At 46.3% G+C, this 13,144-nt stretch overlaps 1 protein-coding gene across 1 annotated transcript in view; it reads left to right on the top strand.

Moving 5' to 3' along the window:
• Positions 1–210: 210 nt before the first annotated feature.
• LOC131272054 (lachesin) overlaps positions 211–13,144 on the top strand; it is a 36,598-nt gene continuing 23,664 nt past the window's right edge. The window contains exons 1-2 of the mRNA XM_058273675.1: positions 211–274; positions 4,918–5,256. Of these exons, the coding sequence (XP_058129658.1) occupies positions 211–274; positions 4,918–5,256 (403 nt within the window). The remainder of the gene's footprint in view (positions 275–4,917; positions 5,257–13,144) is intronic.

The following is a 13,144-nucleotide window of genomic DNA, read 5'->3' on the forward strand; positions in this document are numbered from 1 at the left end:
GGAAAATAAAAATCCTTTACGATTTTCATGGCCTCCGCCGTGCCGTGGGAAGCATGTCCTCGCCGGTCTACCGGGTGCGTCAGTGAAAGTTGAAAATCCGCTTTCCACCAGGAACCGAACCGAACGCAAAAGTCAAACCGTCAACCGGTACACGAAGCCGGCCCGTCAACAATGGAGGCGGTTTACATGCAAATTTCGCCCGTGCTGTTGATGGTGTTGGTGCTGCTGCTGATCGTTCCCCGCCTCGATGGTTCACTTTCACCGGCCCCGCAAGGTATGTATGGCGCAAAGGTTAACCGGATGGTTTGGGGTTTTTTTGGATTCGGTTGGTATTTTTTGCTGTTTTATTTCCTTCGGAGGTACCTAAGCGGCTGTGTATGTTTTCTTACGGTACGCCCGGAAAATCTCTTCGACGAAGGGTGCTTTCGAGAGCAACGCGACAGGGGTGTGTTTCACTTTCTTTTCCCTGCCCAGGGAAGGTACGAATTTAATTTAAATTCTTCCAAACAAATGTCGTGTTGATGATTTTGAAAAATATTTCCTTCAAAACGATTTGTCGTGTTTGTGTAGCAAGGAAAATGCATAAGGATTTCATTTCAAAATTTTCCAAAAGTGATTATTTCGTTTCACGGAAAAGTCAAATTTGAGGGTGAAATATTTTCCCCAGAGGCAGAAGGCAGAGCGTTTCTATAACAGCATTAATTATGTTTAACCGTGAAGCAACCAACGGGAAAAACCCTCCTCCTGAAGAACATTTTCCAGCTCGAATGTTTAACCGAGCGTGTTCTGATAAAATTATGGCACACCATTTCGGGGCGCACTCGGTGCCGTACACCGTTTTTCCTTTTTCCCACACCTCCCCACCCCTTCCGTCTCCCCCCACCGTACGACACAACTTTGAGATGAAGTTGGAACTTGTCAAATTATACAAAGATTACTTGCTCCCGAGACTTGTCGCTGGTTCGCTGTAACTAAAGCCACGGACACAACCGGGGCCCAGTCCCGTTCCGTTTTATTTCCAACACGCTGACCATCGTGTAGTGGTTTTGTTTGTGGACAGTCGGGACACTTTCGTACACAGCGGCGTCCCCTTTTACCTCAAGTGCGCCCAAAAGCGCTTCGTACGAAACGATGTAAAGCATTTTCCACTTTTGCAAAACTACTGCAAACTGCAACGTGGACACGGGTCCGAACTTTCCGGCACCGCCCGGGTGGGGTGTTTCTAGCATTTCATCTCTCTCACATTAAGCACCGAAATGTGCAACATAAAAGAGGATCTAGCTCGTGTAGCTGGACTTTGGATGAGGCACAAAGTGGCATCGTCTGCCAACGCTCAGCCAACAACACACCAACACACTCACCATAGCACAACATTTCGTTCGTGTTTATTCTGCAATTAATTCATTAGCTTTATGCTGATGTGGGAGCCTTGACTGGGAACCGGAAGCGGGTGGTCGTTTGTAGGGACAAACTCTCGTGCAGAGAAAGCTACATTTTTGGGAAGCCCAATTCGGACCGGTTGTAAAGGCACGTGGGAAATTGTTCGGTAACAGATGATACTAACATTTTCCAAAGTTGTTAATAATACAGACAATAATCTGACTCCGTAACGAACCATGACACAGCCATTGTCGTGTTGCTAACACTCGAACGTATGTGTACTGCACATGCAAAACCTGTTGAAGTTGAACTGTAGAGATGGAGAGAGTCTAAAATAAAGGATAACATTTCAGTGTAACATAACCGTTCCTAGAAAGGTTAAATGTTAAATGTAATTATTGGAACCATGGCAGCAGCGTTGTTTCTAGAGAAACACAGGTAACGCCATTCCAATGACTCTTCTGCACGTTGTTAAAAGCTTGTTGGCTTCGAAAACGTAGAACTTGTTACAAAAAAACAATTTCGTAGTTTCCATATCCAAAAAGATCCTTTGAATTTCTACGGTTCAAGGTAATCTATTAACAAATAGACATAATATTCAATTCGTGTTAAACAATTTGTTAAAAAAAATATTATTTACTGTTATTTCTTTATGATTATTTTATCTTTCCAAAGCTAGATAAAACAAGTACACAAATCAGAGAATTATTAAACCACAATGAAAAGAAACTTATTTGAAAACATAAGGTGCTTCTAAAACTAACCTAACATTTTGTAGTCTGACGGCTGTTTTAACAGGTTTTTGATAGGTTTTATTGAACAGTTTTGGTTGTATTGAACAACGGGCTATATGAGAAAACATTACACTTTTCTATAATTTATTTGGTTTTTATTCATTACGAGAAAATATTCAGAGTTACACATTGTTTAACGCCCTCGACGGCGTGGGTTCGAATCCCAACCTAGACCGGACCCTCCCCTGTACGAGAGGACTGACTATCCACGTACAACAGGGAAACAAGTCTCGTAAGCCCTTAACGGGCAGGCATGACCAAGAGGTCGTCACGCCAAGAAGAAGAAGAACATTGTTTAGCGCTATTTTCAATACTGAGCAAGAAAAGTTTATCTATAAAAAATCTCATTAGTCGAGTTTCGAGTCGCTAAGGTCGAATTAAACCGGCTTCCTTTTTAATCTGCATTATCCATGTTCGACTGTATACCAGCTGGATTCTTTTCATCTTCAAAACCTTTGGAATGAAGTCACCAACCACCAGTAAATAGCAAGTATGATACATTTGTAAACAAATTAAATCGGTTAAGCTCTTTACTCTTCTTTTCGTTCTTTTGACTTTTCATTTCCCTCCTTTTGACTTTTGCCGGATTAAGGAACTTCTGCCGGATTGACCACCGCAGAAAGATTTTCGTTGAAAAGACCCCAAAACCGTAAGCGACCCGAGATCTTACCGGTGCGATTGGAAGAGCGATTCAAATTTTGAGTCGCCGTGCTTCTCTTCTATTTATGTTTGTTCGCCTTTGGTCGCAAGTTGGACCCGCGTTTCCCAGGTACGCCTGGTGGGATGAGGGAAAGCCACCCCGGAAGCTCGATCATAATGAAGTAATCCGTGTACAGCCCGTAAGCCTGTTCCGGTGCGACCTTGGTCAGATTCGACCTCGAAGATTGAAGATTTGTCCGTTTCCGTTGAAGTTGGCGTGTTATCCAAACCACAACAGCGAGTCCTGGGATTGTGAACGGAAAAAGAACCGATATCGCCCAACGTCCGCGGAACTGTTCGCGAAAAACAAAAGTGGATGACTTTGACTGGGAAGCGGTTGGGGGATGATAAACTTGTTTCGTTCCATTTTTCACCCACCCACATCCGGTTTGAAGCGGCGTGTCGTCTGGTGCCTGTTGCCCCTTTTCGACTAAGCTTCCCTTTTCGGTCAAGTTACGCCGTTATTCGGCTCCAGCCGGCTGTGATTTGTCCGGCTTTGTGCTGCTACCGTGGAGCGCCGATTTTATCCGAGCTCTTGCTTCCCCGTCGGCTGAAACCGCCCGGCCCTCCCGGCACCCCAGCGGGTTTGCTAACCATCATTTCGGGGGTCGGATTTTGGGTGGCGGTTTTGTGTTTTAAAATTATTCATCAACTTCAGCCACCGGAAGTAACGGAACGATAAAGCCGGAGATAAATCGGATGCATTAGGCTTGGCTTAAGCCGAGCGATGGACGGTAGTCGAACGGACGATGGCAAAAAAAAAAACCAAAACAAAACCCCCCTCTCGCTACGTAGAGGAATACAAACTGGAGCGGATAAAGTTTCGCATGAATATGTTAAACGAATGTTACGGTATTTTCCGGTGACCAACCCGTTTGCGGAAGGCCAACGCTCCGATGGGACGCGGCGAGCGCTGTGGATGGGATTTGTGGATGAAATCCCAACTTTGCTTTAAAACCCCCCGTTTTCCGCCGAGAATGGGCAAACTTTAGGCGGCGCTCTTCAGGCTAGGCCGACGCACACGTGCATGGGTCCGGAATTCCCATGAATTCATATTGGCAAAATTCTATTTACCCTCTTTTTGTTTTTGGCCCCCGTCCGTCCGGGGATCAACGAAACAAAAGGGGTGAAATTCAATGTTTTTACATAGGCGTATTTAAATCCAACCAATGCAAGCAAGTGAAACTAACGCAATTAGGTTATGGGGGATTTGATGGGGGGAGATCCGTTAGAGATTTCTCATACGTTAACGTCATTCCACGAAATGGGTAAAGTTGGGTGAACTCCCCAAATACTGGGGAACACATTTGAGGTTATTTTAAGTTAAAGTAAACACTATATTGAAAATAACGCAAAAATGGTGACCGGGTCGAGAACAACATGTGGCGATTGATAGTTCAAGTTTACTTTTGGTATACTATTTTGACAAACCGGGTCAAAGGAGGCTTCGTTTATTTGGAGCCCAAATTCCAAAGTCAGTCAACAGACAGGTCGCAGTATACCATGTAACGAGCCGATAACCGTGGGAACACTTTTGACAGTTGGTTGAAATTTTGTTTACTTCTTTCGAATAGCGAAGAAAGTGGGGTAAAATTGCAAATTTGGTATGTTTCATCTACAGAACAAGGAGTTGAGGCGTTGAAAATATGTTCTGGAGGAAGACTGGGTATAAGGCAGTCACAGCGAGCAAAAGGATCCATATCCAATGATTTCACTCAGAAGAGCAGTTTCTATCCGCAAAACCATGGATACTGTGATCTAGAATTACCAACTACCTATTTCGCGAAGATTTTGGTGGAGATCTCCCATACTTGTTTACTGGAAATTTTTGTAAACACTTTTTTAACCAACTGTCACAACAATGGCGGATCAAAAAACAGCTCTGACCCGACCTGTCTGTTGATTGTCTTTGCCAATAACCTAATTTGATGTTTACATAAATTAAAGCAGGGAACTAAACTTTTGGAGAATTCTTCACATTATACCGACACTCGAGAGCGTCTCCAATGACATCATCTTCCCCTCCTGTTTCTCGCTTCAGGAGATCTCATCCCACTGCAGCAGTTGCCTGTCGACCTGGAACCGGAGTTCGAGGGCACCATCCAGAACATCTCGTCGCCGACCGGCCGGGAGGCGATCCTGACCTGCTCGGTGAAGAACCTGGGCCGCTACAAGGTCGGCTGGCTGCGTGCCTCCGACCAGACCGTGCTGGCGCTCCAGGGTCGCGTCGTGACGCACAACTCGCGCATCACCGTGCTGCACGAGGACTTCCGGACGTGGCGGTTGCGGATCAAGCAGCTGCGGGAGTCCGACCGGGGTTGCTACATGTGCCAGATCAATGCCAGCCCGATGAAGAAGCAGATCGGCTGCATCGATGTTCAAGGTGAGTTGTTGGTGTAAATAAACTGAACACAAATTTTAGCGACAATCAGTACGAACTAATAGAGTACAAGAACAATAATGACTCGAATTGTAAAAAAAACTAACGTTTTCCTGATCGGAACCATCTGTTCCTAGTGGCATTCCCAAATGACCAAATGAATAACACTTTCGCTAAACAAAATTAAGTCGCATACCTTTCGACGCTTCCCGGAAATGGAATTATTTTTGTCCACCATGGTTCCACACTTCCAAAAGATCAATGCACCCGAAGCGGTGCATATGCTTTTTTGACGGTCCGTCCCGCGTACGCTCGGGGGTTGGGTGGGCGGAAAACCTCCCCCGAGAGCTTTCCCGATCCCATTCGCGTGTACGCAAAAACCGGCCGCTCGCGGGACGAGCTCGCACGTGGCTGCGTGGAGCACAAAATTAAATTAAATATTGACCGTGCGCTATTGTGTGCATCGCGTTTATGTGTCTGTTTTCAGCAGCGTAGGCCCGCAACGCAAATGGGTGGGAAAGGGAGCCGGAAGGAACTATGTTTTAATTAAAATTGTATTATCCGTGCCGTGCGTCGGTGCCTTGAAAATTTCGATTGATCGAACCGATAGGATGGGACCGGTTTTCCCGGCGTGGCCTACCCGGGGAGGGTAGCTGGTCGAGCATGAAGTGTACCGGCGTGCGTGTGTTAAATTTAGCAATATTTGCATCGATTTCCACCGTGTCGCTGCGTAGAGTTGCGTTTTATCCCTCGCAACAGCGCGTTCCAAAACCAAAAACAAAATGAAACTTAACTAGTGGAATGTTTTAGGTTTTAGTTGCGAAAGTTTTTCCGCATCCCTCTATCCACCGGGAAGCGGATGGGCGGTCAGGTCCCCAGGTGGCCGCAAGTGGTGACAAATTCGCGAAAATCTCCGTATCGAACGAACCGAACGCATTTTATGTGAGCTTAAATCGTTAGGTTGTTCACTCGTTCGCCACCATTTTGGTATTCATCGGGAGGGGTTTTTTTCCTCTTTGTCTTGCCGGCCTCCCGAATCGATTTGTTCGGAGAGCGTGTGCCCGATAATGAAGGCGGATCCTCGGTGACCCCCATTGACGTTTATTGGAGGTTTTGGGACTGGGAGGGAAAACGCTCGGAAGGCGGGTCTGCCGGGGGGGGGGGGGGGGGGGGAGGGGGGATTTTTGGGTTCGAAAATTTGCGAATAGCAAAATCAATATTGAATATATGATTGGAATTTGGGATACAGTTTGCGGAAGTGTTTCCCCGCGCTGGAGTGAACTCTCGTCTACCATCCCCCTCCCTCCCCCGTTCCATGTGAATTATTTTCCGGCATCAACTGAAGGGAACAATCGATCCCATGGGGGAAAGTCAGTGACGAGCGAGCGACGATAATGCAGCAGCACACGGCCTTTGAAAGGTCCTACCGGGAAAGCTCAAGGGAATTGGCAGCAGCAACAGTGGAGGCTTTACCCGGCCCACTCCAGTTTTATTCCCAAGAACCTTCAGAAGGGAACGCCCGGGAGGAGAACTTTGCGGATGCTGCGGTGGGGCGAAAGTTTTCGATTTAGTTTTATTGCTGACATTCCTCGGCTGAGATCCGGAAAGGTTGCTGAGGTTTTTCGTTCCATTCCTCCGACTGAGACACTCCTCATGGGAGGATGTATGTGTGTCCTCATGCCATCTCAAAGGATTTGTTTGCCTCTAGCGACGTCGCGCACTCCGGAAAATGGTTTCGATTTGTCTGTCAACCATCCCATACAATTTCTAAATCGGAAAAATGTACGAAAATGCACGAGCTAAATTTATTTATTAGGATAATTGCTTAGGAAGGAAGTATTTTATTAAATATCACAAAAAACCATCTGGGATGGTGAATATGGTGTCTAAAAACAAAATTATTTCATTTTCTCATTCATTTTAAAAACAAATTTAGTTTTCTTTATTGAAGAAAGCTCACAAAAGTTCCACTTGTGTTTTCGTTCTATTCAGCATAAAAGGATTCAAATGAATTAAATCATGAACAAAAGACAGTGCAGTAACGGAATGAATAAATGCGAAAAGTTTTGCGTAATGGATGGAAGAAATAACCACTCACACATACAAGCAACTCAAGAAATTAGATGATAATCAGACCATGTGCCATCTCCATCTTCGATTGTTCCTAATTTGGTTCCTATTTCAATCGAAGCAACATTGACTCACTAATGAAGTATTCACTGCATTGACTGTCCAAATATTGTTTCTATGATGAAGGTTTAATGAATGTGAACCAGCAGTTCCAGCGGTCATTTTATCGTTTCCTTCCATGGAATAAAAAGCACTTTTCCTTACGACGATGCGGGCTTTTCGTGAGCTGCCTTTCTCATGTAAAACTCTTTCATAATTTCCCTTTCACTTGTTGTCCACCAACGGAAAAAAAGCATAGCACATTCCTAACGAACTAATTCATACAAGCGCCGACACACTGAGACGGCAACAACCGGGGCTCGACAAGGCGAACTTAATTATCGGACGCTTGCGGAAAACTTTCACGCTCCACAAAAGTGCCGCATTCCACGTGTTGCCGGCGAGCTCCAGCAAAACCACGGATCAAATCTTGCTGCATACCACAAAACGGCTACCGACACCGTTCGCCCTGGCCGCGGTCTGCTCTGAATATCCCCGGGGAAAAGGAGAAGGGGTGGTTTTGCGTTTGATAGGTGTCGGCAACTCGGGTCTCACAGAAACGCACCGTCATTGGGTAGCGCTTCATGTGCCGAAACGGTGGCCCAAGAATGCGCCAACACCGGCAGCTACAACGACCACTTCGTCTGCTGCGGCCATTGCCGACATGGGCGAAAATCTGTGTATGCTGCCGTCGAGGTTTGCCGACGAAACTTTTCTCGATCGCTTGCAAAGACGGCACTCGGTCTCGGTGGAAACTGTGGCAACTTCTTCGGCCAAGTTTTGGTTCCCTTCTGCGTCGCCTTTTCCCGAAGAACGATGCTGCACGAAATTAGGTGCAAAGCGATAAGCTCGATATCGACAAAATCAGTGAATTATCTCTTTCATTTCCATTTAATTAGCGCTCGCTGCGGGGGTTGCTGTTGCTTCTGGTTTTGGCTCAGTTGTAGCCGGTGGCATTCTTTTCGTTTTATTTCTTACTAGTTGTGATTGCCACGTTGATCAACATGAAGTTGCCGTAATCAGCAACTGTGAACGATCTAGAAAAAAAGAGTCACTTTATCGGAACCAGAAGTTAAAAAGAGTAAGAAGCTGACAAGAAACATTTTCGACAAGTTATATCTTAGTTTTCGAATGGTTTTGTAAATCAGTCGATTGGTTGTTTATACAAAATTCAAAGAGCTTTTGCTCAAAATTATTTCTTGTTATTCAATTTTCATTCTTTAGATGCTTTCTTCCAAGGAATTTATATTTATATATATCTCGTTTGCATTCATTTTATTTTTTTTGAGCCATTTTCTAGTTCATTTCCTCTTCTTCCATTTTCTTGCTCGCTTCTGGTCTCGACGACGTCAAGAAACAACTATGTCGGCTACGGAAAATTGAAACTGTCAGGAGTGAAACCAACAGGAAACGAGCCCGTTAAGTGCAGTTGTTATGTTCTAGCCTTCGCCATCCATAGTGAAGACACTTTTTCCCGATACGGAAGTTGTTTACGCTGGGACTTTTGTTTCCATTTAAATTTTCCTCGTCCGAAAAGAAAAAAGAGCGGCTGTGGAGAAAAAAAGTAAATTAGTGATCTCCCGATGTCCTTCTGGAATGAACCAGAATACACTTCCCTTCTCAGGTCACAAAACAAAATGTGAAAATAAGAGAAAAACAGCAAAGATGCAAAAAGCGGTTGAACTATTCGGTGCATGGGTCGTATGAAGAAATTGAATACCATTTTCAAGGATTTCGATTTTGCAAAGAAGTCATTCCGGGAGCTCGGAACCATCACGACAGCATGCAGCACTTGCATTCTGTCGGTTGCATAAGCAAAAAGCTTGGATGCAGAGAGTGTAGAAGACAACCTTCGCGGTAAAGGTCCTGTAGGATATTTTCGCTTTTCAGTTTCCCTTTTTCCTGCATCCGTGTGCGGAGTTGCATTCGGACCATTCTCGGTAGCGAATGGGAAGAAATGGGAAAAAAAGACCTCATCAGCTCAACTGGGTTGGCCAGAATAATTAAACTAACTCCACCGGGACCAGCCAGGCACACTTGGCCGGATTCGGGCCAGCGTGGATGGCTTCATCGAGAAAAGATTATCCCTTTGGCGGGAAGGAGGACTGATCGCATTCGAGGTGGCACATAGCTGCCGTTCATCGAGAGAAACTCAATCTAGTGCGGGTTTGGTCGAACCGGGTGGAATAATTAAGTTGTTGAAACGATTCCTGCTCTGGGAATCGGATTTTTTGCTTCCCATTTCCCGGATGGCGTTGCATTCTAAATTGTTTTAAACGAGACGCTAACAAGCAGATCGATTATTGGGAAGAAATGTTTCTTTTTTTCGATTTTCACTGCACTATGATTTCCCCATTTACCATACTCATAATTGCCTTTTTTATTGAGAGTAGAATTGGAATTTTGTCATTAAGATTTTTACCATCAAACCTTACTCGGGAAGTCTTCTTTCCATTCCCGTAAATTGGTAGAAAAAGCGGTAAAAGCCGACGGTTACGCAATGATCCGAAATAGAAAATTAGTTTCCAATGTCCGTCTTACGCATAAATTGTTCTACCCAAACATTCGGAAAATATTTTCCACCGAAAATACCAACCAAACATTTCCATCGTAAGCAAACATTTTCATTGCCTCGCAAGGCTCGCAAAGAAAACCCATCCAAATTAGCTTCCACCAAAGTGAAGTCGTTCTGAAAATATTTGGATAACATTTTCACCAACTTGAATGCCTGGCCGTGGCTTTTCGCTCCCCCCCCCCCCCCCCCCTCTCCTCACTCGTTCCTGCCAATCGTTCAATGGAAAGCGATTAGGAAAAAAACGGAAAGCAAAGGAAAAGCGCGCACAGCAAAACCATGGTGTGCGAGTTAACACGAAAAAATAACACCCAAATACCAAGGAAAATCCGACCCCGGGGACGGGTGTCTAGGCGGGTGGGGGGCGGGGGGGGAGTTAAAAATGTCTACATTGCTGCAAAACATCAGCCCACGCCCCGGCGAGGGTCTGTTTCTTTTCCCACATTCCATTCTCCGAAACGATCAAAAGGGAATCTTGCGCGGCTACAAAATATCTCGCCCGTACAATACAAGGGCAACAAGGAAAGCCTTTTGCGGAAGGCGGAAAACCCGAAACAATACATCGTCAAGCATTATCGCACATTCCACCGTGTCACCTCGAGCTGCTCTGTGCGGAAATGACTGCTCTCTGTTCTGCTGATGATCGTGATGCTTTTGGTGCGTTCACTTAGCAAAACCATCTTCATCGGATCCTGTTTTCCGGGAAAGCTGCATCTACCTCGATATCGGAACCGTTTCATCACCGAACACACCTTCACAGGTGTGCGTTTTCGTCACACAATGCCTTCGAATCTGGATGAATTTGGGTGGCTTGCAATTTCCTTTTTCTTTTCCCTTCTTTTACCTTTAACAAATCGTTATCCGCTTTCGGAACAATCCAATGCGGAAAAGAATTGCCATGTCGTTGTTTGCTTTCGCAGCACCAAATGACCCGAAAATTGTTCACAAGATTTTTGGGATGCAATTCGACGCCTTTGCCGGACGGGATTGGGTCACGGCGAAAGCAAATGAATAGCGAAAGACGCGTGAAACTTTGTCGTCCTTAAAAGTAACGAAAAAATAAAACAGTAAGGAAGGTTCACAAAGACTCTTCGTCCGAAGGCAACTAACAGCTCCCTTTCCCTCTCTCCCTCTCTCTTGGGCTAAATTCCAATCCTAAACCTTGTACCATCGTAAAGGCTGGCTAACGGAAAGATGCTGGAAGCGGGGATTCATTTGCTTTTACAGAATTTTCTTTTCTTTTCCACGATGCGTCCATTTCTTTTCCACCGCTTCACACCATCAGAGCCCCATTGAATGAACATTGTCGTTGCGTCTGCTGTCGGTGCGAAAGTTACCTTTTGCGAGACGACCCGAATCGACAATTTCCCAACCATCTGCCCTGTCCTGTCCCCCTCCCTCCCCCCCCTCCGAGCACCCACCCCGGGCGTCCGCTACAAAATTTCCATCGCGCCCAAAAGGTGAACGAGCATCTCATGATGGCGAGCAGCGGAAAAACGGTGATTGCGAATCGTTGCGCCGCCGCCGCCGCCGAAGAAGCAGACAGCACGAACGCCGGCATGAAAGTTACAGCCGAAGCCCGGAGAAATCTTTTCATTAACGACAATGGAACGGCACCGGAAGAGGCGGCGCGCTTTTGTCTGGGTTGCGGGACGATTTCTGCGCGGGACGACGTCGACGTCGTGCTTCGGCTGAAGACAAATAGGGGCCGTGTCCGTGCGGTACCTTGGGTTCGGAATCATGAAATTACTTCACACCGTTGGCAACATGGCCGCCGCCGGCGAAAGGTTGCTGACCGGGACCGGGAGCCGAACCACGGAGGCTTTTCATTTTCATTTCCACCACCCGCCCAGCAGCAGCATCGGGTTTGATGGTGCATTTTTTTTCCTTCCTCTTCCTCCTCCTTCCACGTCTTCCTCTTGTCACTCGCAGTATTCCATTTACGACCCCTTTGCTGTATCTCTTTGCCCCAAACCTCAACCCTCGACGGATTCTTTGTCCCTCCAACCTCGCTTGCGCTGATCGTTTCGCGCTGCAACGAGGAAAAGGGATCCGCTGGCCGAGACTGTTCATCGGATCCCCGGGAGCGGGATTTTCGAGGTGTAATTACTTTCCTGGGGTTGCATGGAAGTAATTATCCTCCGTTTTTTTTACCTCCGCTCCCTGTTGCTTTGTTGCTTACGATTCCAAAGGGTTTTTTTTTTGTTGTTGTCCATTTCCACCCCCAAAGGCGGGGCTCGGGGAATCGCGCATCGTTTCGTGGCTTTTCGCCGTCGGCACCGGGATGAGGTTTTTCCAGCGCCAATTTCCCAAGGAGGTACCATGAGGATTTTTTTCTTCGTTTCGTTTCGCCACAAACCCAAAGTTCTCCTGGGCTTGGGATTGTTTCACGGCTTTCAGACCACGCTAGCGCTTCCGGCGGAGAAAAAAGCATCATCCATGCAGGAGGTGCACGAGCAGGAAGTCGGTACTTTGTCTGTACTATAGCTCTCGTCCCCCCCCGGGGGTCATCCGAGCATGGGTGGATTTTACTCTTCGAGTTCCCTTTTTCGTTACACACCCCACTGGATGCGTCGCTGGCGCAATGTGAGCACCAACGGTTGGGGATTTTAATTGAAGACGGAAGAATCCTTACGTAAAAACCGTTCCCTTTTGCGAGGGGTTAACGGCCAACATCGGGAAGGGGAAGTCTGAGTCAGCTCAGACCGAATCCTCGCACTAGATAAAGGGCTGATTAGTTTAAGAAACGTGCGAGGAAGCTCCAAAGCGGATGGTAAAATTCACCGGGTCCGGTCCGGAGGGCTTTTGCGCTGATGGCGATTTTCGACTGCATGTTCAGCAAACGCCCGTGGTAAGCTGGGAACGAGGAAAAACAATTACAGTGTAGTGAGCAAGGCAACAAAGTGAACAGAAACAGGAGGATGTAGAACACACCGAACGGTTGTTCCGAGGTTTTCAACGCTTCATTGGATTGGGTCATCACTGTAACGAATCTTTTAATCATTGGCCAGACCGAGGTAAACGAAAGTAGTTATGCAATCACGGCTTTCAGCCGGTAGAATGCACTCTTGAGGCCATAAGAGACCCAATTTTTCAACTATTTAGGCGGGATAACATTGGTATTTGCATGTTTATCGATGTTGCATGTTG

This window comes from Anopheles coustani, chromosome 3 (genome assembly GCF_943734705.1).
Source record: "Anopheles coustani chromosome 3, idAnoCousDA_361_x.2, whole genome shotgun sequence".
In the NCBI taxonomy this organism is placed as follows: Eukaryota; Metazoa; Arthropoda; class Insecta; order Diptera; family Culicidae; genus Anopheles; species Anopheles coustani.